At 38.4% G+C, this 26,138-nt stretch overlaps 1 protein-coding gene across 2 annotated transcripts; it reads right to left on the reverse strand.

Moving 5' to 3' along the window:
* Positions 1–1,530: 1,530 nt before the first annotated feature.
* Positions 1,531–26,135, reverse strand: tmem273 (transmembrane protein 273). 2 transcript variants are annotated; one of them, XM_037544395.1, is made up of 7 exons: positions 25,982–26,135; positions 14,730–14,883; positions 14,145–14,192; positions 3,106–3,159; positions 2,116–2,232; positions 2,003–2,033; positions 1,531–1,898 (listed from the first exon to the last, which is right to left on the reverse strand). In XM_037544395.1, the coding sequence occupies exons 2-7, from the start codon at positions 14,788–14,790 to the stop codon at positions 1,871–1,873; spliced, it is 339 nt and encodes a 112-aa protein (XP_037400292.1). In that variant the 5' UTR covers positions 14,791–14,883; positions 25,982–26,135; the 3' UTR covers positions 1,531–1,870. The 2 variants fall into 2 exon arrangements, with proteins under 2 accessions (XP_037400292.1, XP_017569832.1); XM_017714343.2 differs by lacking the exon at positions 25,982–26,135 and having other exon boundaries at positions 14,730–16,133.
* Between the last annotated feature and the right edge of the window lie 3 nt (positions 26,136–26,138).

The raw sequence follows: 26,138 nt of genomic DNA on the forward strand, positions 1-26,138 counted from the left end.
ACATGCTAAATTGCCCCTGGATGTGTGTGAGTGAGTGACTGTGTCTGTCTGTCTGCCCTGCGATGGACTGGCGACCTGTCCAGGGTGTATCCTGCCTTCTGCCCAATGACTGCTGGGATATGCTCCAGCACCCCCCGCGACCCTGATGGAGAAGCGGCTTGGAAAATGAATGGATGGATGGATGGATGACGTCCCAACTTTATTGGAAATGGGGTTGTAGTTCTAATATTAAGGTCTTCTAAATGGACTTTTAAAATTCTATTTCTTACCTCCACTTGAGTAAAAGTTCTAAAGTATTTACCTTCAAATGTACTTAAATATCAAAGTAAAAGTACTTAAAGATTATTAACTTGCTTTAAACTCAGGATCACACATTTAGTTTAGTTAAATCCTTTACTATACTGATCTGTAGGCCTCTGTTCATAAACATAAACCAGCCCAAACTAATTTACTTTAAAATGAAATGGTGTTTGTATAAATTCAGAAAAAAGCCGCGTCAGTCACGACTTCATATGTGGACATATTTCTATATTGTGCTCTTTTTACACAAAGTTAGGTTAGTTCATCATTTATGTTGAACAGACTCTCCCGAAATTTTATGCTGCTGCGCTGACGTTGAACCGTGTGCTGCACTGGGTCGGTATGACCAACAGGTCAAAACAAGCTCTAAACAAAGTGACCGCTGTGCCCTGATTGGTGCTCTTGCTTTGCACTTCTTTCGTTTTGACATGTTACGTTTTTATATACACAGAAACCAAAGGAATTAAAGATTTCTCAGAGTGGAGGTGTAGTGGAGGAAAAAGGAAGATGTTTGACTTTGAAATGTAGTGGAAGTAAAAAGTCACCCAGAATGGAAAAACTTCAGTACAGATACACAAAAAAAACTACTTAAGTACAGAAACTAATTACATTTACTTAGTTACAGTCCACCACTGATACACATATATACTTACAAACATGCACACACATTCAGCTTCTTTCTACCAAAAAGTATGTGTGTCAATAGTAACTAGGTAATATTGCATGCAGTACAGAATAACGTGCCTCCAAGGGCTCCCCATCAACCACCCCCATCAGCCACCACTACCTTCATCCCGAAGTTTACCTTATACAGATCACTGCACCACTACTGGAAAACTTTCATCAAAGTTGTGTTTTTTTTCTGCATCATTTTCTGCATCAAATCTTCCATTAATGCAGTGATGCAACACACTGTTACACAGCTTGAAATCACCCATAAAACATTGTATGATATGCTATTCACAGCAGCTGTGATTGTCTCATTTGGGTGACAGAACAATGATATTACTCACATAATTCACAGGTTACAGTCATAATAACTGGGTGTTGTGGACATAGTTATGTACAGTTGGCAATACAGCCTGGATCACATCCCTTTAGAGCCTGTATCATAACAGTTTGAGTAATTGGATACACAATATTAAGGACTTTTTTTATCACAAATAAGACCAGAACATTTCAAATTTGGTTTAACTCAGGTCGATAACAAAAGGCTTCACCTCTGCCGTGTGAGCTTCTTCATGACATCATCTTTATTTACAGAGGGTCAATTCAGAGGAAAAAATCTCCCGGCACATTCCCACTCAAGTCAAATCCAGCAGAAACATAAAATGGGAACCTCTCAATCAAACGACCCAACATTCTTTATTAAACAGCCAATACATTCAGTGGCTAATCGCACCAAAAAGATTAAGTAAATAAGTCCCTTTCACAGGACTTTTCCAAAACGTGGAATGGTAGAAAGCTTCAGTCTCCATGGGTTTACTAAAACCTCAGAACGAGAGTCACATAATGTGCCCTGAGCTGTGGGTTGTCCTTTCTGAGACTGATTGGCTGCAGTAGATTTGCTTCATCTCCTGCTTTCCAGCTCAGTGCATCTGGAAGGTAAATGGAAAAGCTGTTAGATCATTTTTACATTACTGTAATCAGCATTAGGATCATGTAGACGTGTTGAACAAGACCTTTATATATGCACCCTTACTGCATGGTAGATGGCCTTCTCATTGAATCCTCTGGAAGGTAAGAAATTCCGATGTTAGGACTGAGAATGGTTCTGATAGGTAACGTGTTGTTAATGGCTTGTAATTAACTCACCTGATGGTTCGTTGTCAAGCATGTGTCGTCTAATCATGCAGAGTTTTATCGCGATGAAGCATGCGGCGAGAAACAAGCCAATCCCTGTTCCTATTACGGCATATTTCACTTCTGAGGCTCAAGGAAAATGTTGAACATGTCAAGAAAGATATGAGCAACAACAATAGGTCACTGAACATATACAGCACCGAGTAACCACCCGTCATTTTAATATCAGGTCAAAACAGCCACTGAGTACACATTGTTCATTTTCAGTGCCAGAAATTAGACATTTCATAGCAGAAGCCTCAACAGTAAATCTGCTCTCCACTGTGTTGGTCAGTGAGTCTTTGTTTCTTCTCAGGAAACTCACTCTCAGCTCCTTAAAGAATCTGCAGACACGCCTCCAAAGCTCAGTTTTAGAATCTGGTTGATGATTTTCTGAAGTAATCAAACCCATTCAGCGGTGCTGAGGTCTGGACTCTGGGGTGGTCAGTACATCGTTCAGCTTCTTTGTTTGATGTGTCAATCTCCTTTTCTCAGTGAAGTTCTTCTTGTACAGCTACACACCCTTTGAGACCCACAGCGCTGAGTCGTCTTCTCACAGTGGAAGGATGGACAGAAACACCTGTGGATGTTTTCAGATCTGAAGCAGCTTGATTTTCTCCTTTCAGAGATCAAAGCTTTTTAAGTGCTCTTTATCTGATGGGGCAGTTTTGGGGTCGGCCGGCTCTTCCAGGTGATTGTTAGAGAGCCACATTTTTTCTGTTTCTCCATTTAACTCCAGCTTCAGAATTGTCTCCTTCATTATGTCAATGGCTTGTCTTATATGTAAGCTACTTTATAATTTCTCCTGGAAAAATGTAGACCTTGTACTTAAAGGCTGTTTTTTTACTGGAAATGAAATCAATTAGGGTGGTCTTTGACTTTTGCTCAGTCCTGTATATGAACATGACTGTAATGATTACTACTAGTGGAATAGAATTTTGGACTGATAACAGTTTTGTTTACCTGGTTCATCTCCAGAAGATCCACCATCCCCTCGTACACACCTCAACAATGTGTCTGTAAAAGCCCATATCCACACATTATTCAGCATTTTAGTAAAGTCATTTAAAGTATTTACTTGACCACTGTTTATTTTGACCCTATTTCATGTTGCTTTATGTACATCTTTATCTACAGCAGGAGTGTCAAACCCAACCATTAAAAGGACTATAATAAAACATCTCAACAAATCTGTGGGCCAGAGAATACCTATGAATTGAACATTTTGCAATAACCTGAACTGGTTTCTTCAAAATTTGACAAAACATCAACAGCAAAATGCAAGTAGTTGTGTTTAAAGAATAATCAAAGAATATACCACTGTTGTCGGGACAAAACCTCATATCTCCAAAATGATACATTTACAGGATAAAGGAAAAACATACTTCACTTTTAATGCAAGTCAAAGGAACCAGATGTCTTCTCAAGCAACTGTGGGCCATTTCTTCTGGTCCATTTAATCATTAAAAATTATACACACTGCAAAGGACAACAGGCATTTTCAATCTACGCCCAAACATGAAAAATGGCAAAAATGGAGATACAAGGTTTTGTTCCGACAGCAGCTACAAGCAAAGAAGACGATTTGCAAAAACAGATATCCAATAATACAGTAATTAACGATGGATAACTGTATATAACTGATTAGTCTATGACTGTGAAGCAACAGCTAATGAATGTCTTATGAACTATTTTTATTATGATCACTAATAATATTTTGTCAAACCAATTGAATGCAGATTTGATTGTTGTCTCTGGTCAGCCGCCTCTGTTTAGATGTTCTGAGTCTCTGAACCAGAGATGTGCTTCAGCACAGTGATTATCTCTGCTAGTAAAATAACTACATGCAGCATTTAGTGTTTCTAGGTTTTTTTGTCTTCTTTGTGGTTTCTGGTGGTTTATGGGTTATGACACATCCATCTGCTTGGCGTGAGGTGAGAACATTTGGTAGAGAACTAAGCTGAGCTTAGATGCTCATGAATGTGGTGCATCCTGTTTAGATCTTACAGACCTTAAACCTGAACCTGCTATAACTGGCCTGTATCTGAGCTCATGCTCAACGGGTAAAAGCAACTCCTGGGCTTGTATGAAGGGCTGAGGGGGACTGAATTTTTTACGCATTGCTTGTGACCCTGTTGCTTACGCTGCTGTCACTCATTTCAACCACAGAAACAGGAAGTGGTCTTATTTTCATGCAGAGAGGAAGGGAGATAAGATCTCTGATATGTTGTTCTACTTAACGGCTCTTCTCTCCTCTTACATGCTGCTGCTGCTGCCCTAATTTAATCCCTTTATAGCCAAGAGTCACATGTCGATTTTAGTTGTGTTTGCTTTAGTTCACCATCACAACACCAAACACGGTCCTGACAATTACTGGAAATTCTAACGTGTGTCTGTTCTATTGTTGAACATGACTGACATGGTTATGTCAGTGTTGTGTAGCAGGCCTCAAGTAAAGTTTAACATATTTCTGATTTTCGTTAGATTGCGTTAGGTATATTACATGATTATCTAACATTTTTCTAGTTTTTGCCTACTTACTTTTAAGCCAGGGGCTCTTATTCTATGATTCTGCAGATCATTTTGTTTGTTTCAAAAAAGAATGAAAAACTGGCTGCCAGAGGAATAAGACACTTTCAGTAGATGAAATAACTTAACAGATATATAAAAAGAAAGCTCCGACAGTATGTATGACATATATGCTCACTGACCATGTGATATAAACACATATATAATACAAACATGCATTTACTATATATATATATATATATATATATATATAATATGAACTCTTTGATTGTATATGCAATATATATTACATATACACTCAGTAACTATATATATCACTGCTGTTGGAAGAAAACCTTATATCTCCAAAATGGTAACTTGACAGGAGAAAGAAAAAACTTTCTTTACTTTTAATGTAAGTCTACAGAACCAGACTGGGGCAGTCGTGGGCTGGAGGTTAGGGAACTGGCCCTGTGTCCGGAAGGTTGCTGGTTTGATCCCCAGCACCATGACAGGTGTCCTTGAGCAAGACACCTAACCCAATTGCTCCCCATGCACCGTGGATAGGGCTGCCCACTGCCCCAGGCAAGTGTGCTCCCTGCCCCCTAGTGTGTGTGTATTCACTAGTGTGTATGTGGTGTTTCACTTCACGAATGGGTTAAATGCGGAGGTGGAATTTCCCTGTTTGTGGGATTAAAAAAAAAGTATCACTTACTTTACCAAGTCATTTTGGGCCATTTATTCTAGTCCATTCATCATGAAATTTACACATAGTGTAAAGAGCAATAGATATTTTCAAATTCTTTCAAAAATTGAAAAACGACAAAAATGTAGATACGAGGTTTTCTTCTGATGGCAGTGATATGATATATACGATATAGTGTATATATGACATATACGCTCACTGACTGTATATATGGTAAATACAAAACATACACTCATTGACTATATATATGATATATGATGTTTACACTCACTGACTGTATAATTGATATGTATGATATACACACATATGTGCAGCCACTGTTGCTCTCAATAAATGTCACTGATGAAAACGGAAAACTTTTCACTTTGTGGAAATCATATTATATTCATATTCAGATTCAGCATTTAAAATACTGTTATTGAAAGTGACACCTGTATTCTGATTAAGGTTATTCTGTCCATAGGAAAATATGCTGTTTTCCATGGTATGGCAAATGCAACTGACTGTGATTAATTATGGAATAATGTGATTAGTAGTGATTTTAAACATTTGGCAGCTCTATTTAAAATACATTCAACACTATAACCTTCGCTTTATGTGCATATTGTGCTTTTTGAAGCGATGTGTAAAGCTTAAGCCCAACAAACCTCACAAACTCAATGCATGTGCATCTTTAATAATAGACTGCATACAGTTTGCCTGGCCAGCTGACTTGCTCATTGTGGTTTGCCTAAATCCACATCATGTTTAACACTCCACCTCTTCCTTGCCCTGCAGGAGCCACTTGTGTAGCGCAATGTTGTGCAATGCACTTCCGAGTTGTGGGGTAATGCCGACAAGAGCGTTTTAAAAATAACATTAAAGCATGGTGTGAGTATCTTTACTTGTGAGGCTCTGTCTGGCTATTTTCAGTCCCAGCTGCCCTCTGTCTGCTTTCTTTAGTTTTCTGCCTTATCTACAGTAAGTCAAATGCCCAATAAAGAATATTTGCCCTAAAACAAACTCTATATCTCCTTAGCAGTATCACTATCTTGCTACAAATTGAAATACTATTTCTATTCTAGTCTATTGTTGAGGCATTTAACTGGGCATGGGCAGTTTAAAAGCCTTGCTCTACTTTACAATTCATCTCTACAAATGAGCCCATTCCAGCCATTCATGAGATCAGCAGTTTGGGCCATAAATATCAAAAACTCAGAAAAATCAACTCTATGAAAATGTTAATTTCTCAAAGCTGTCTTATAGGATTTTGGTAGTATGTTAGCGCTAAGCTAAAGGTAATTCACTTTAATATTTTTTGACCATCTGGATTCAACATGGACATGTGAAGAGTTCCATATATCCATATGAAGGATTTCAACGTTTCATTTTAAGCTTGTATTGACACTGTCGGGACAAACCTCATTTCACCAACTTTACAGGAGAAAGACAATAGATTCCTAACTTTGAATGGAAGTCAATGGAACATAATTATTTTCTAAAAAAATTTGGAGCAGTTCTGTTGGTCTATTTATATATGTATTTACAGAGTTTTTCAGTAGAGAGTCCTGACATAGAGCTGCCGCCATTGTTTTCCATTCCTAACAACTAACCAGAACCTGCTTAGACTACAGCTCATATTCAGTGATGTATCTAGAACGTCCAGTAGGACTCGAGTGACTTTTTTCTCATGGAATTGGTCCCCACCCGTTATAAATCCAAAAATGAGTGGTTGATTCCTCTGTGACTGTCTAATGATGTTGTTAGTCAGTATAATGTGTGAGGTCTTCAGTCCAGCTCCTGAAGTCCTAACCAATGGGAGAGCAGCTTGGCTATAGTACAACCTAAGGGTACCTCACTATATGAGATGTTATGCTTTGAATCATGAGCAGTTTCTCGACTTCATGCTTTTGCAGGTTTGTAAAGCTAAATCTCCTCTGACCAAAAACACAGCAGGCTTTTATGTAATGCGAACATTTTAACCTGGACTTTGTGTTCTTGAGGCTTGGCAGTGGTTTGAACCCTCTGAGGTTGTGCTGGGTGGTATTTATCTGTTCATAAAGTCATAAAGAGTTTTTGTTTTTGTTTTTAGCTACTACTCTGTGCTTCAACAAATGGTCTGCTTTTTGCGATTGTTGAGCTCCTGGCATTGTTCCTTCATGACAATATTTAAGAGTTTATGTTACTAAATCGTTTATTCTGATATTTCAGACTCACTGACTCTTCTTTGGTCCTCATTTTGAGACCCAACGGCTACAAACTCCACATGCAAAAGACATCAACTCAAGACTTCTTGATCGGGGCTGCCCAAAGTGAGGCCCATGGGCCCAAAGTTGGCCCAGAAGGATATTTGTTTTAGCCCCCGAAGATCCCCCAAACTCCCTCACACTTCACTGTAGGGTGGTCTTCCTGAGTTCCTAAACCTACATAAGGCCTTCATGACAACTGACGTAGGTCCACATAAATACTTATTCCAATAAGTGTTATTGATCACCAGAGGTGGGCAGTAACTTGTTGCTTTCACTGATATAGATGTACTTCAGTAAAACACTGATGGATTTGTACTCTGAGGTTTTTGAAATCATAATATTTTACTCTTACTCAAGTATATCAGTGAGTAAAGGAATCCACTTTTTATTCAGTTACATATTATATATCTGTTTTGTTGGTGACGGCATCTGAGCTGCTTAATTGTTGGTCACATCTCCATTTTTAGATCTTTAGCATTTTATTTTAGACCAAAATAATCAGAAAAAAAAAATCGAGAGTCTAGCAAACTTTAATTCATATAATAAGAGATGCTGGATTTACAACTAGAATTTATTTATAGTTATTCTGTACACGTCTAAATAAGAGAGTTCTTCAGGGGTTCCTCATTAATGAAAATGGTTCTATATAGAATCATTAACAGTCAAAGAACCATTTGCATCATCAGGGCCGGCCCTTCCATTAGGCGATATAGGCAAATGCTAGGGTCTAGACCGTCTGTCCAGGGGGGCGCTCGCATGCATGTTTTTTAAATTTTTTTATTTTACAAATGAACAATTAATAAATATGAAAAGAAGCAAAGTCCACATAATCATAACTTCATTGTTTAATAATATTAGTCAAATTAATAATGATTATAATAACAACACACAACATCTATCACCCGCACCCCCCCCCCCCCCCCCCCCCCCCCCCGCGTGCTCTGCGCACCTCGTTACTGTTTCTCTGTGAGGAAAAAGACAACGCCACAGAGTGAAAGGCGGCAAAAAAACAGAGGTAATATAATATGGTGAATTAACCATGTGTATGTTGTACAGTAAAAGTTCCCTTCAGAAAAATAGTTACTAGCTAGCAACTGATAGCATCAGTTACCCCCTTCCCTAAACTCATTAAAGAAATTTGAAAAGACCCCCCCCCCCATTTTGACTAAATAAGCAGGTCTTAATCCTCGTTGATTAGAGACTCTCTACAATAAGCAGAAAGTTGTTCTCTGCACTACTTTAAGTAAAAGAGTTTTAAAATATTTTTTGTGCAACACCTTTATATTTATTTATTGTTATACGGTTATATTTATAATTCATTTACTTTTTATTTGTTTCTTTAATACTGATTTTACTGTTTTACTGTTCGTTCTAAAATAATAAAAAAAAAACTCAAAAACATAAAGCTTTGCAGTTTCTGTGTGAGTGTATAAACCCAATGATTGATGATGTAGGGGGCACCAACAAAATCTTGCCTAGGTCACCACATTGGTCAGGGCCGGCTCTGTGCATCATGAAAGGGTTCTTCAGACTGATGCAGAATGTGCTGTATGGTTCTGTATAACACCAAAAAGTGGTTGGCAACTGTGACAATGTCAAGTTGGTAAAAATAAAAGAACCCTAGAACCCCTTTAAAAAAGGTCTATACAGAACCATATACACCATCACTAATGTGATGCAAAGAAACTTTTAACCAGGCAAATGGTTCTTTAAATGTGTTCATAGTTCTTTTATAGAAACATTTTCTTTGCCAAACAACCCTAGAAGAACCATCTTTTAAGAGTGTTGAGTAGTTTATTTATTTATTTATTTTTTTGACACAGTTCTTTGGTACCTCTACGCAAGTTGCCTCTTGGGAAAATATCTTTATTTTATTATTTTTTTATTCATTATTATTCATTATTTTAACGAAGAATCAATACTTTTGCTTGAGTCTGCATTAAGGCTCCTCTACCCAACTCTGCTTATTGTTTAATCAGCTTTGATGTCAGGTTGAGACAACATTTCATGACCTTTGAAGTCAAGACCTTTGAAGTCAAGTGAGTGCAGGCTGTCACGACATTTTCTGTGGTGAAATGTCACAGACTTTGTAGCTCAGTGTGTGTCAGTGATATAACGTTGATAAATGACAAAGCAAACCATTTTCTGTCATTTGCGAGCTTCATTATAACATTTATAAGACACTGCGGTGAACAACCAGTAAACTACCATTTGAGCTATTTCATTATTTTTGGAATTTCATGGTTTGAGCCATGTTAAACCAGCCATTAGGGGTGTACTTTGTGTACTTCTGGTGCCTGTCCCAAGCCCGGATAAATGGTGAGGGTTGCGTCAGGAAGGGCATCCAGATCACAAATATGATTGCCATACCGGATTGGTCGAGGCCCAGGTTAACAACGACCGTCTCCGGTGCTGTTGACCAGCAGGGTGCTAGTGGAAATTGGACTACTGTTGGTCGAAGACCATCAAAGAGGAGAGGAGGAAGGCGGGTTAGACGGCAGCGAGAGAGAAGGAAAGGCAGGAGTGTGGAGGTTAGAGTAGGGACTCTGAACATAGGGACAATGACTGGTAAAGGCAGAGAGCTTGCAAGCATGATAGAGAGAAGGAAGGTAGATATTCTGTGTGTCCAGGAGGCCAGATGGAAAGGAAGCAAGGCCAGGAACATTGGAGGTGGATTCAAACTGTTCTATCATGGTGTAGAGAGGAAGAGAAATAGGGATAATCGTAAAGGTTGTGAAAAGTGTTCTGGTAAAGAGAGTGTCAGACAGGATCATGAGCCTGAAGTTGGATGTTGATGGTGTAATTTTGAATGTGGTCAGTTCATATGCACCATAGAATGGTTGTCAGTTAGAGGAGAAAGAGGAATTTTGGAGAAAGATGGATGAAGTGGTAGATGGTGTCCCTAGAGAGGAGAGATTGGTGCAGACTTCAATGGACATGTTGGTGAAGGGAACAGAGGGGATGAAGAGGTGCTGGGTATGTATGGTGTGACAGAAATGTGCAGATTTTGCAAAGAGAATGGAAATGGCTGTGGTGAACATGTATTTTCAGAACAGGGAAGAACACAGGGTGACATACAAGAGTGGAGGAAGGTGCACACAGGTGGATTATATCCTTAGCAGGAGATGCCACCTAAAGGAGATTGGAGATTGTAAAGTGGTGCCAGGGGAAAGTGTAGCAAGGCAGCATAGATTGGTTGTCTGCAGAATGAGATTAGAAACAAAGAAGAGGAAGAGAGTGAAGACAGAGCCAAAGATTAGATGGTGGAAGCTGAAGGAGGAGGATGGTTGCAGGCAGTTCAGGGAAAAATTGCAACAGGCCCTTAGGGGCAGTGAGGAGCTACCTGAGGACTGGGAAACTACAGCTAAGGTGGTGAGAGAAACTGGCAAAAATGTGTTGGGTGTTTCATCTGGTCAGAGGAAAGAAGACAAGGAAAGTTGGTGGTGGAATGAGGAAGTTCAGGAGAGTATTCAGAAGAAGAATGCAGCTAAGAAAAAGTGGGATAACCAGAGAGATGATGGAAGTAGGCAGGAGTACTGTGAGGCTAGTCGCATAGCAAAAAGAATGGTGGCAAAGGCAAAGGCTCAGGCCTATGATGAGCTGTATGAGAGGCTGGACAGTAAAGAAGGAGTAAAGGACTTGTATCATTTGGCTAAACAGAGAAATAGAGCTGGAAAGGATGTACAGCAGGTTAGGCTGATAAAGGATAGAGAGGGAAATGTACTAATGAGTGAACAGAGAGTGATGAGTAGATGGAAGGAATACTTTGAAGAACTAATGAATGAGGAGAATGAGAGAGAGAGGAGGACAACGGGGGAGAGATAGTGGATCAGGAAGTGCAGAGAATTAATAAGGTGGAAGTGAGGGCAGCTTTAAAAAGGATGAAGAATGGAAAGGCAGTTGGTCCAGAAGACATATCTGTGGAGGTATGGAGATGTTTAGGAGAGAAGGCAGTGGACTTTTTAACCAGGTTGTTTAACAAAATCCTGGAGAGTGAGAGGATGCCTGATGAGTGGAGAAGCATTGTACTGGTCCCCATTTTTAAGAACAAGGGTGATGTGCAGAGCTGCAGTAACTACAGAGGTATGAAGTTGATGAGCCACACCATGAAGGCATGGGAAAGAGTTGTTGAAGCAAGGCTAAGGTGAGAGGTTCAGATCAGTGAGCAGCAGTTTGGTTTCATGCCCAGAAAGAGTACCACAGATGCAATTTTTGCGTTGAGAGTGTTGGTAGAGAAGTACAGAGAAGGTCAGAAGGAGCTACATTGTGTCTTTGTGGATCTAGAGAAAGCATATGATAGGGTGCCAAGAGAGAAACTCTGGTACTGTATGAGGAAGTCAGGTGTAGCTGAAAAGTATGTTAGGGTGGTGCAGGGCATGTATGAGGATAGTGAGACAGTGATGAGGTGTGCAGTTGGAGTGACAAATGGTTTCAAGGTGAAGGTAGGGTTACATCAGGGATCAGCTTTGAGCCCCTTCTTGTTTGCAATGGTGATGGAAAGGTTGACAGATGAGGTTAGGCAGGAGGCTCCATGGACCATGATGTTTGCAGATGACATTGTAATCTGTGGTGAGAGTAGAGAGCAGGTGCAAGAGAATCTGGAGAGGTGGAGGTTTGCACTGGAGAGGAGAGGAATGAAGGTCAGGAGAGACAAGACAGAATATATGTGTGTGAATGAGAGGGAGGCAGGTGGAAAGGTGAAGATGCAAGGAGTAGAGGTCGTAAAGGTGGATGACTTCAAATATCTTGGGTCAACCATCCAAAGCAATGGACAGTGTAGAAAAGAGGTAAAGAAGAGGGTGCAGGCAGGATGGAGTGGGTGGAGACGGGTGTCAGGGCTGATGTGTGACAGAAGGATAGCAGCAAGAGTGAAAGGGAAGTTTTACAAGACAGTAGTGCGTCCTGCTATGATGTATGGTTTGGAGACTGTGGCTCTGTTTAAAAGACAGGAGGCTGAGCTGGAGGTGGCGGAGATGAAGATGCTGAGATTTTCATTGGGAGTGACAAGGATGGACAAGATTAGAAATGAGCAGGTCAGAGGGACAGTGAAGGTGGAGCAGTTTGGAGATAAAGCCAGAGAGGCCAGGTTGAGATGGTTTGGACATGTTTTGATGGGGAATAGTGGATATATTGGTCAAAGAATGTTGGAGATGGAGCTGCCGAGTATAAGGAGAAGAGGTAGACCTCAGAGAAGGTTTATGGATATAGTGAAGGTGGACCATCTCCATGATGGTTGGTGTAAAAGTAGAGGAGGCAGTAGATAGGGCAAGATGGAGGCAGATGCTCCGCTGTGGTGACCCCTAAAGGGAGCAGCCGAAAGAAGAAGATGGTTTGAGCCATATTGAAGATTTTACCACCAATGGCTGATTTTGGTGCAGCTGCAAGTTATATATTTTCACAAGAAAGGTGGCTGACTAATATCTAGATATCTAGATAGGTATTCTGTGAAATTTTAGTGCTGACTAATATCTAGATATCTAGATAGGTATTCTGTAAAATGAAAGTACTGACTAATATCTAGATAGGTATTTTGTAAAATTACAGTGCTGACCAATATCTAGATAGGGATTCTGTATAATTACACTGCTGACTAATATCTAGATAGATATACTGTAGAAGTACAGTGCTGACTAATATCTAGATAGGTATTCTGTAAAATTACAGTGCTGACTAATATCTAGATATCTAGTTAGGTATTCTGTAAAATTACAGTGCTGACTAATATTTAGATATCTAGTTGAGTATTCTGTAAAATTACAGTGCTGACTAATATTTAGACATCTAGTTGGGTTTTCTGTAAAATTACAGTGCTGACTAATATGTAGGTAGCTAGATAGATATTCTGTAAAATTACAGTGCTGACTAATATATAAATAGGTATTCTGTAAAATTACAATGCTGACTAATATTTAGATATCTAGATAGATATTCTGTAAAATTATAGTGCTGACTAATATAGTGATTTTTGCTTATGCAGCAAATACAAATCCCAACATGAACGATCTGAATCTTATGCAACCATTTATTAGCTAATGTACACTCTTAAAAATGATGGTTCTTCATGGGTTCTTTAGTAACAAAAATGGTTCTATATGGAACCATGAACACTTAAAAAACCCTTTGCATGATTAGCCCCTTAACATTCCATAACATTTAATTTATTACACACTAAAGCTTATTATTCAGTAACTACAGTGACTTTCATGCAAGCTAATGGAGCTGTTCTTAGGTGTGTAATGAAACATTGGGCCCACTGGCACACCCATAGCTTATTAAAATGTTAAAGGGTTCTTTACATTGTGAAATGATTCTTTAGATTGATAGAGAATGTCTTGTGCATTGTTCTATATAGAATATTTTTGAAAAGGGTTTTTTTGATTGTGATGCTGTCATCCTTTTTCGTGCTCTATGAAACCATTTTTAAAAGATCTTACATAGAACCATTCTCAATTAATCTGAGGAACCAGTTCACCAGGCAAAGAATGTGTTCAAAGGTGATGGACAATAAGTCCACTAACATGCATGTTTTTTAAACTGCCAAGGCAAACTAGTTTACTTACATTCATGTAGCTGTCCAGCATCTACATGGAATAGGTGAGTATTATGGCCTGTAAAATTCCACCTCCATAATAAGATTCAAGATCATTCATAGCATGGAATGACATAAGTATAGGTGAAGCATGCCTTAGTTTCAAAGCACTTAATGACCAAAGGCATAAAGTGAGGTCTTTTTTTATTTTGGCTCTCCAGAAATACGATATTTATTGAAAATAATATACTTTTTCAAAATAAAACATAAAGACTTTTATTTTGAAAAGTGTTTCTCAGTAAAATGGCATTGTAATCCACCTTAATATCATGTAAAACATGAATATTTTATAAATGTTGATTAAACATTCATGAACATGTTATGTAAGTGTTTATGTAAAATGTTATAAATGTGTTATGTAGACATCATTCAAGTAAAGTGAGTTAGACAGATATGTACATGATCAATATCCAACATCAGCATTGGCTCATGTCCCCCAAATCGCTACATCCCCAGAGCAGACCAGACATCTCAGCTTACCCAGCTGAAATGAGCAGAAACATGTGCTCTTAACTATGAAACAAGCAAGATAGAGCAGAAGTTGATAATTACTCACCAACCGTGAAGAGAAATATAAGAGTAAAGCGATGTCTTTGCTTTTCAGGTGTTAGAAACATACTTCAGCCTCTCTTCTTCTTGGGTGGTGTTACGTGTCTGAAATTGTGTCTTCAGAAATGGAGACATTTCCTGTGCTAGCAGTGTCATGGTTTCTAGATAAGATACACAGATATCGGTTGTGTGTTGTCATAGCGTTACACATTTAGCTGTAAACAAAAACCTTATAAAGGAGAAGTTGCTATTGTAGGACGTTTGTCACTCACGCCAGATCACTTACTGTAATAATGTCTCACTGTAATAATCTCTTACTGTAACAATCTCTCACTGTAGTAATCTCTCAGTGTAATAACCTCTCACTGTAATAATCAATTATTCTAATAATGTCTCACTGTGATAATCTCTCACTGTAATAATCATTTACTGTAATAATGTCTCACTGTAATAATCTCTTACTGTAATAATCTCTCACTGTAGTAATCTCTCAGTGTAATAACCTCTAACTGTAATAATCTCTTACTGTAATCTCTTACTGTAATAATCACTTACTGTAATAATTTCTCACGGTAATAAACTCTTACTGTAATCTCTCACTGTAATAATCACTTACTGTAATAATCACTTACTGTAATAATCTCTCACTGTAATAATCTCTTACTGTAATCTCTCACTGTAATAATATCTCACTGTAATAATATCTCACTGTAATAATCTCTTACTGTAATCACTCACTGTAATATCATTTACTGTAATAATCTCTCACTGTAATAATCACTTACTGTAATAATCTCTCACTGTAATAATCTCTTACTGTAATCTCTCACTGTAATAATATCTCACTGTAATAATCTCTCACTGTAATAATCTCTTACTGTAATCAGTCACTGTAATATCATTTACTGTAATAATCTCTCACTGTAATAATCTCTGACTGTAATAATCTCTTACTGTAATTTCTCACTGTAATAATAACTTACTGTAATAATCTCTCACTGTAATGATTATTCCAGTAACACTTTCATATTGTGAGTTGAATTGTGTTGGTGATTTTGACTGATAGTTTGTGAGTAAACAGTCCACTCTTTAAAATGATGTTCTTTCTGGGGTCCTTAGGAAAGAAAATGGTTCTGTATAGATCCATGAACTCTTAAAGAACCTTTGGCAAATTAAATGGTTTTTTGTAAACATTCTTCAGATTGACAGAAAATGTTCATTATAGAAGCTTTTTTTGAAAAGACACTCTTAAAAATGATCATCCTCCATGGGTTCTTTAGAAAGGAATATGGTTCTTCATGGTGGCATGAACACTCAACGAATGATTTGCATGGTTACATGGTTCTTTGCATCATGAGACAGTTCTTCAGATTGATGGAGAGTGTTTATTATAGAACCTCGTGAAAAGGGTTCTATTTAGCACCTAAAATGTTCTTCTATTATGACAATCATAACAATAGAAGAACCCTTTTGGTTCTATATAGAACCTTTTACAAAAAGGTTCAATACAGAACTGTATATGGGTATTTCACTGCACAGTGCCATCTTTTTAAAGAGTATACATGTACCGTGGACCATGCTGCGTCCACTCACTACAAACATCATCCAGCTTTTGTATGGAGAACCTTAAAGAAGGACTTCATTCACTTCACTGGTGGATCTGCACACAGGGAATGCTGGGGGTGACCTGCCGAACAGATGACAGGCAGACAGATGAGCTGTTCTGAATGCTCAGTGTATGTGTGCTTTCGCTTGGTGGTTAGCTTGAGTAACTGGAACCCAGAGAGATCGTGGAGGGGAACATGATTTTGATTAAGCTGAGTGGCAAGAGAACTGCATCAGTCTTGTGACTGGTGAGGATGCTACTTCGCCATCTCTGTGAGCTATGAGAATCTGGGTGTTGTTCATGTGAGCTTTTGAAAACTTCATTCATTTTAACTTTTTTACTGTTATTATTTTATATCATTTATATATGTGATTTAGTAATTGTTCTACTTTTTTCAGTAATTTGTGGCATTTCTCTTTGTGTATGCTTTGTCCTGCTGTTGGCTTGTTACCCACTCGCTCAGCACAACACTGAAAATTAATCCCATGCCATAAGATGTTGTGGCAGCTCCCGGGGGTCCAGCAGGGGTCCAGTGGGAGTGCAGATCTCTACCTGCAATAAGCAAATAAAATAATACACAAAAGTGGCAAAAGAATCAAATATCTATAAGCATGCACTGTTACACACTTAGTGAGACTTGCACAAAGGTAAAATTATAAAATATTGACCACACTTATGAGTGTGAAACATTTTATTAACCCTCTGGGGTTGACAGACCTGCCAGTGTGTCAAATTGGATGTTTCTCAATGTTTCTATTAATGTCTTTGTGATGATCCACCTCAGAAATCCAGTTCAAATCCTTCCTGAATCCATTGTATCTCATCCTGAGATCATACGAGGCTCACATCCGGAGTTATGAGCCTATGAAGAGGGGCTGAGATACATGTCACCTGCCTCTCACTGTGTGGAGCTGGTGGATTTGTGTGTCTGTCTACATTCTGTGTGAAACTGACCGACGGACACTCAGAAAATCACTAAGGACTGACCGTCACGCTGGAAACCCTTCATTCTTCACTCAGAAGCTGCAGCGGGTTTGGAACGTAGTAATGAGGAAACATTTATAAGTTAATGTTTTATTCATACATTGCACAACTTTTGTGAATGTAAGACTTTGGTGAACACATTTGACACAATGAAACAATTCATCCACATTTGCAAAGCTGGGGTTTGATGAGAGATATTAAGAATTTGTGAAACTAGACTTCTGAAAACCAGATTCTTCTGAACATTTTGATATATAATATCAAATGTAATGTATCATGTCATATCTAAGTGCCTTTAAAGGCACTTTACTGGACCTTCATGAGGAGATGACCAGTCATCAATTGCAAATGGGAGTACTTTGTGCTTCTCAGTTTGGCTTGTAGCTTACGCTGATCTAAAATGCCTCAGGTTCTTCGTGACTCACTCATCACCACACTGTGACTTGCAACCCACAGTGTGACAACTGCTGCTGCTTTAGTTATTTTTGTTTCAGTAATCTCTAACCTTCTACTTCTACTTCTGCCAAAAGGCTTCTGTGTTTTTGGGCCATCTGGTTTACTCTGCCAGCTTTAGGATGGTCACCATTTTAACGGAGTGGCTACAGTTAAAACAATGGACTTTAAATGATCTACTGTTACCATTCCAGTACTGCTCAGTAAACTATCAAGTTTGTGCAGTTGCCATTAGCAAGAGGGTGTGTTATATGTCCATTTGCTTTGCTATGCAAGCACTGAAAAAAAAAGTTTGGACGATTCATCAATCCATGCTCTACCCACAAATATGTCCTTTGAGACAAGCTTTATAGAAAACTGATAAAATCCCAACCTAAAAAGAAAATGGTAGAAAATGATTCTATATAGGTTTATATCACAATACCTACATTAAGAGCTGGTTATTCATTCAGCCTAATGAGAAACTGTAGAACAGACTCAGTTTATATCACAATACCTACATTTAGAGCCGGTTATTCATTCAGCCTAATGAGAAACTGTAGAACAGACTCAGTTTATATCACAATACCTACATTTAGAGTCGGTTATTCATTCAGCCTAATGAGAAACTGTAGAACAGACTCAGTTTATATCACAATACCTACATTTAGAGCCGGTTATTCATTCAGCCTAATGAGAAACTGTAGAACAGACTCAGTTTATATCACAATACCTACATTTAGAGTCGGTTATTCATTCAGCCTAATGAGAAACTGTAGAACAGACTTCAAATTAGCAAAAGTTAGCAGCATTACTTGTTTATCTTCACTCAATAAGGTGTCATTAACTGAGCCGCTAATGTGTGCAGCTCTTGTTAATTGCAAAGGCCAAGGTTGGGACAATGGTACAGCTTTGTATCCCAGCTGCTTTGCATACTTTGGCCCTTCCACAAAGCCTGCAGGGTCTAAAAAAGACTGGCTACTGGAGGGAGGGCTGATAAAGGAAGGCAAAGTGGCTCTAACGCATGTTTGGGATATTTCTGAGCTGTTACCACCGATTAGAGCTGACAGGCTGCATGGTGTTTTGGTACTGATAGATAAATAATGTCAAAATCAGCTGTTATTCTGCATGGAAACTGTAGGCAGATCAAGGCATTAATAATAATTAAGTGCATGTCATTCTGATTCATTGCTTCTCTTACATAACTCAACAATTCTGGCTATTAATACTCACAATGAACAGCATTACATTTATGGCATTTGGCTGAATTCTATTGGAGTCACATGTTTAATCACCTAAAAGTGTGGATATCTGTTTAGTTTGTCCAGCAGTGATCCCATGTCACTCAGTATTCCGTGTCTTTTACTATTACATAAACATTTTGCTTGCCAGTTGCACTTGTGGAGTTCTAAGAATTGGCGTGGTGAGTTGCCAGGTCTGAGCCACATGTCGCAGCGTCTGGAGGCGCAGCTGGCGTCTAAATCTAAGTTATTCTCCGTATGCCCAGGGCTCCATTCAGCCATTTAGCACGCACATCCATCTGCAGATATTGGTTCATCAAAACTCGATAGAATAACTGAGTCACACGATGGTTTGTTTACGTCTACATCTGCTGAAGAGAGCCAAGCAGGGCTCATGCATTCGAGCTCCTGTTTCTGTTTGTATCACAGTTGGCTGTGATTAATCTGTCTGCCTGTCAAAGCAAGAGGAAGAAAACATAAGTGGGTATTTTGATTTTGTATGATGTAGACACTTTTCTGTGTTAGAAGTGACCACAGTGGCCTTAAAATAACTTGAGCAGAGTAACTGAGAGGTGCTGTGGTCCCACTAGACCATCTAATAGCTCTCATGCTTCTAGAATCTGCTATTGTAGTTTATAATCCAAGCAACATTTTAGCAAAATATTATCATTTTGAAGAGCATGTAACATTTTTTCTAGTGATGGTAGAAATCTGATAGAGGGTTATTAGGTTGACAAAATGCTGGCTGGGATATTGTGGTACAGCAAATCATGACTATTACAGCTAGGCCTTCAATTTGGGCTGTAAATGTAAAATGTAAAAACTCTCTATTATAATGCTACCTTCAGCTAGCGACCCTATGGGATACCGTAACTTGGAACTAAGCTAACTAAGCTCTAGCTATGTGCTTTGGTGGTTCTAGATTAAATCCAGACATTTGGAGATTCTAAAAGACATTCCATGTGTTACTTAAAGCTTATGAGGGAAATTTGATATTATATTTTTCCTTGTAGCAGTTACACATTGAGTCTTTCAGTAGTGAGCTCTGGTACAGAGCTGCTGCCGCTGTTTTCAATTTCTACCAACCCAATAAATCAGACTTCCTCTCTTCTGTGTTGTATCTAGAACTTCCAGAAGGCCTAGAGTGACCTTTCTTCACACAACATTTGTCCTGTCCACTGGAAATTCTGTCACTTCCTAACTATGCTGGTGCTTAATCTTAATCAGCTCCTGAAGTCCTAACCAATAGGAGAGCTCACTCAGCTACATCTATCTGAATACCACCAAGAAAATCAATTCCTGATTGGCCAGTTTTTGGCTGAATTTCAAGAGTGTATCACTTTTGTTTCTATAATAATGAAACATGAGAAATAATGTAATTATATAATTTAGATCCAAGCAAGATTCTACTGAATAAAACATTGTTAACAAATTTTCAAGTTGCCAGAAATCTTTAGACCTTCTCTGAAGGCCTAGAAGGCCCGGTGCATTCCCCTCTGGGATATCAGAGGGAGAAAAGGAACAAATTCAACTAATTTCTTTAATAAATGTAGCCTGATAAAGTCAAATAACTGCTCATAGTGCCACAAGCAAAGCAGTTCATGTGATAATAATGACCACATGAAAACAGTAGCCAGTGTTATCATGAACACAGTGAGGCTTTTAAAGGTTAGTTGGCAAATAGTTTTCAGTATTGGTATCAGAAAGAAAAGTGGGGTCACACTATATCAACAAACCTGACAAAATCTTTGAGACATAAAATATTTTTTATTTCAAAATAGAATTAGAAATGTATTTTATTTTTATCTTATAAAAGCATCATATGGAACAACATAGAGAACATGATCCAGATCCTTTGAAGCATATATTCACATGCATAATGCCAGACATGCTTAAGTGCCCAGTAACTGTGTCCTTAGTTCACCTTGGAAGTGAATTAGTGTATCAGATTTATCTGGCTAGAATCTCTTTTCAGCCTCATGTAGTTTAACACTTTAGAAAGAGCTAGTAAGTATGAAAGGGCAAATCACTGATTTATTAAGCACTTCAAATGCAACTAATTATGCCTCAATACACCAAATGGGCATAAGAAGGAATCTCACACCAATCTTTTGGCCAGTCATATGACTGTTCCAGGTTGTTACTGTGAGAAATGTTAGGTAGTTCAATGTTCAGTCTCAAATACTGAATGATTTAATGTTTTTACTCATTTAAGAACCAGCACAACCTTTGTTGGTAAAAACATTTGGAGGCTGCATACATACAGACTTCATAACACATGAATAAGCATTGAACATTATATTTGCTGAATATTCATGAAGAGCACGCTCCATTTATAACACCGTTATATGCATCACTCCCATGTTGTTGCACTTATAGTGCAGGTCTAGCTAAGAGCACCACATATCAGTTCTAAAGAAGATTTGGTATTTGTGGTTCATACATATGGTATTAAATAGTACAGTGCTGCTGTAAAGCTTGTGCATGTGTTATGATGTGTGTAGCCTAACAATTTAAAAACTGGGATAAATTGTTGTCATTATTTGCACTATGAATATATTGTTGCTTTAGAACAAAATCATCCCAAGAAGTAACTTTAAAGAAGAAGGAAAACATTTTTATGCAATTTTAATGACTGTTGCCATTCATCTTGGAAATTTGACACCATAGAAGTGGCAGTTGGCAATTTTAAATTATGTACAAAAATAATAATGTAGATGCATAGTTTGGCATTTTCTTATATAAATATATATATATATACGCTCACTAATTACATATATATATATATATATATATATATATATATATATATATATATATATATATAGTACTGTGCTAAAGTTTTAGGCATCTAAGCAAATTTTTAAACAATCTACATCAGCAGTGAGTTTATCACAATATCCATTAGAATAAAGTCATATTCATAATTCAAATAAACATAAAAATAATAAAAAAGTAACAAGAATTTCTTGGGTCCATATTTTTTCCTTGACACCTTCACAACCACCACAGAGACTTGTTAATATCATCAATTACATCATGAGCACAATTTGCTGAAGCACTGATTGGTCAAACCAGGAGTTGCTTTTTAATTACATATAATACTGTTATACTGGGCTTCCTCGAGGAGAGGTTTGAAAATGGTTAAACAAACACACTAACATCCAGAAAATCACTATTTTATATATATATATATATATATATATATATATATATATATATATATATATAAAATCATTATTAATTAATATTCTATTATATATAATAAATAAATAAACACAAATAAATAGATTTTGAAAATATGTCTTGGATGCCTTTCACAGTATTGTACAACCCCAATTCCAATGAAGTTGGGACACTGTGTAAAACATAAATAAAAACAGAATACGATAATTTGCAAATCCTTTTCAAGCTATATTCAATTGAATACACTACAAAGACAAGATATTTAATGTTCAAACGGATAAACTTTATTGTTTTTTGCAAATATTCACTCATTTTGAATTTGATGACTGCAACATGTTCCAAAGAAGTTGGGACTGGGCCAACAAAAGACTGGGAAAGTTGAGGAATGCTCAAAAAACACCTGTTTGGAACATTCCACTGGTGAACAGGTTAATTGGAAACAGGTGAGTGTCATGATTGGGTATAAAGGGAGCATCCCTGAAAGGCTCAGTCGCTCACAAGCAAGGATGGGGCGAGGTTCACCACTTTGTGAAAAACTGCGTTAGCATATAGTCCAACAGTTTAAGAGCAACGTTTCTCAATGTACATTTCAATGTCTGCACTGCATTAAAAACTGACATTATTCTGTAACTGATATTACCACATGGGCTCAGGAACACTTCAGAAAACCACTGTCTGTGAACACAGTTCGTCGCTCCATCTACAAGTGCAAGTTAAAACTCTGCCATGCAAAGCGAAAGCCATAAATCAACAACACCCTGAAACGCCGCCGGCTTCTCTGGGCCCGAGCTCATCTGAGATGGACTGACGCAAAGTGGAAAAGTGTCCTGTGGTCTGACGAGTCCACATTTCAAATTATTTTTGGAAATCATGGACGTCGTGACCTCCGGGCCAAAGAGTAAAAGGACTGTCTGGATTGTTATCAGCGCAAAGTTCAAAAGCCAGCATCTCTGATGGTATGGGGGTGTGTTAGTGCCCATGGCATGGGTAACTTGCACATCAAGGCACCATTAATGCTGAAAGGTACATACAGGTTTTGGAGCAACACATGCTGCCATCGAAGCAACATCTTTTTCAGGGACATCCCTGCTTATTTCAGCAAGACAATACCAAGCCACATTCTGCACGTGTTACAACAGCGTGGCTTCGTAATGAAAGAGTGCGGGTACTAGACTGGCCTGCCTGCAGTCCAGACCGGTCTCCCATTGAAAATGTGTGGCGCATTATGAAGCGCAAAATACGACAATGGAGACCCCGGAATGTTGAGCAACTGAAGTTGTACATCAAGCAAGAATGGGAAAGAATTACACCTACAAAGCTTCAACAATTAGTGTCCTCTGTTCAAAAACATTATTGAATGTTGTTAAAAGGAAAGGTGATGTAACACAGTGGTAAACATGCCCGTGTCCCAACTTCTTTGTCAAATTCAAAATGAGTGAATATTTGCAAAAACAATAAAGTTTATCCGTTTGAGCATTAAATATCTTGTCTTTGTAGTGTATTCAGTTGAATATAGGTTGAAAAGGATTGGCAAATCATTGTATTTTGTTTTTATTTATGTTTTACACAACGTCCCAACTTCACCGGAATTGGGGTTGTATATATGAATATATTTCAGACAGAGTTTAAGCAATTTTTTGTATTCATTTTGGACAGTTTCTTTAGGTACATTCATCATGAAATTTTGACACAAAATGAGTGGCAGCTGGCATTTTCAAATTTTGTTAAATGACCAAAATGGTCATTGCTTTAATCTTTGCCAGGCTTTAATCTTTTCATGATCTGTTGTTAGCTGCTACAGGACAATATGATCATTTATTCTTTTCAAATGGTCAGTGTTCCTGATTTGCTCTTGCGTAGTTACTGGGTTACTAAGAAACCATAATCCTGATGTGGTAATCAATAAACAGTGGAAAGTGGACGGCTGAGCCCGGGCCCCCAGGAGTCAGGGTTCTCTGCGGGCACCACTTGGGCCAATGGGTCAGGCATGCCAGTACATGCTTGCCAGCAACCACAGTCAGCCATTCGTCAGTCTCCAGCGGCTGCGAATGATGGCATGCCACTTCTGCTGCGCTGCCGGCCCATGTGTGGATGTCCATCATCTCAAATGCACCATGCACATCTCTGCTACCACCCAGAGCTCTAGGGGTGGAATTTGCTGTGGTGCTCCAGTTGTCCTATTATAGCCTTGCCTGCTTGTTGGAATAAGACGCTGTGGGGACTTGACACAAGAGCCTTTTGGAACAGGTCAGACTCGGTTGCTAAGGGTGGAGGGCCATCTGCCTACACCCCTGACCTTCCTGCCTGGGAGGTGAGCGCTAGCAGACAGTAAAAGCTCTCTAGTTAAGTCCCATATTCTCCCTGCTGACACAGCCCAAGAGGGAGCGTTACACTCCTCATGCTATACGGGGACTTTCCCCAGTGGAAGACATGGTAGTGGTAGTGAATTAAGTGCAGGAATAGCATGGAGGGATTCATATTATTTCACTGCATTTCTGTGGGATCCAAACCATTATATCAGCTTTCTATAGGTCAAATCTTTTACTGAGAATCAGAGGATAATTTCAGCACCAGTAGCCTAGTTTTGCTCTTGTGTTCAGCAAACTTCAGCAAGTACAGTCATACACTCCTAAAATAAAGGCTCATTAATGTCATACATACCTGTATGTGTTCTTATGTGTTCTTTAGTAAAGAAAACTGTCACATAAAGAAAATATAGATAATATATGAACACTCAAAAAATGCTTTGCATGATTTCTTACATCATGAAATGGTTCTTCAGACTGATGGAGAATGTGCTGCTTTTTTTTGTGCTGACTTTTTTGGTGCTATTAAGAACCATATACAACACCATCTCCATCAATCTGAAGAACCATTTGAACATGAAAAGATCCCTTTAATTGTGAAAAGGTGTTCATGACACCTTCTATATAGAACCATTTTCATGACTAAAGAACCCTTGAAGAACAATTATTTTTAAGAGTGTAGCAGAATCACTTTTGGTTTCTCAAAAAAGCTAGAAAAGTTCTAAATTGGAACCGCACACTTCTGCATTATATAAATGTCCTTCAAGGTTCTTCACCTTCACAAATCTCCTGCAAATTTGTTTCAAAAGATTTGTGTGGGTGAAAAGCCTTGAAGAACCTCCACATGATGCAAAAAAAGGAACTGTTACAGGTTTTTAAGCCTTAAAAAAGGTTCTCGTTAAACTTTTCAGGAAACCAAAAGTGGTTCTGCTATGCCGTCAGGTGAGGAACCATTTTCTCATGTTCATTCTCAAGATTTTATGGCTGTCATCAGTTACATCAGTAGTATTAAATATCTTGATGACTAAATGAATAATCTGAGAAGACCAAACAATTCAAATGGACTGAATGATAACTAACCGTGCATCGTTTGCAATTAGTCCAAAGTTCAAAAGAAAAAGATAAACTAGGAATCCTTAAATAGGCTTTTAGGCACCTTTTTTCAGGGGGTCAGTGTAGGTCCTTAAGAACCCTTTTCTTGGCCGCCTTTACTTTTAGGACTGCACTTATACTTGCCAGATCAGCAGCGAGACCTTTCTGTGCTCATTTTGATCATCTGAGCTTTGCCCTGCGATAGATTTGCTGACATATGAAAGGTGTGACAGAAAGGAGAGCAGGCCATTACTGTAAGAAATACATGATGCTGGAAATAGAGCAGCATAAATAACATGGCATGGTACAGTAGAGTTAGTAGAGTTAGAGCAAGTGGGCTGGAATCAGCTGCACAGTTGGAGAGAGTTAAAATATATATGAAAGAAAAATGAAGACGGATATAAGTACTCACAGCCAAGGAGCTTATTCATTAACAGGCCAGTGACAGGAGTAAGGAAAAACCTGAAAAGCAGAACTTCCATTCATTACAGCCAAGTAGGTTCCAGCCAGAGAGGTTTATACTAACAAGCATGGCTAGGGTGAGCGCTAACCAGGCCTAGACTCTCATG

This window comes from Pygocentrus nattereri, chromosome 13, assembly GCF_015220715.1.
Source record: "Pygocentrus nattereri isolate fPygNat1 chromosome 13, fPygNat1.pri, whole genome shotgun sequence".
In the NCBI taxonomy this organism is placed as follows: domain Eukaryota; kingdom Metazoa; phylum Chordata; class Actinopteri; order Characiformes; family Serrasalmidae; genus Pygocentrus; species Pygocentrus nattereri.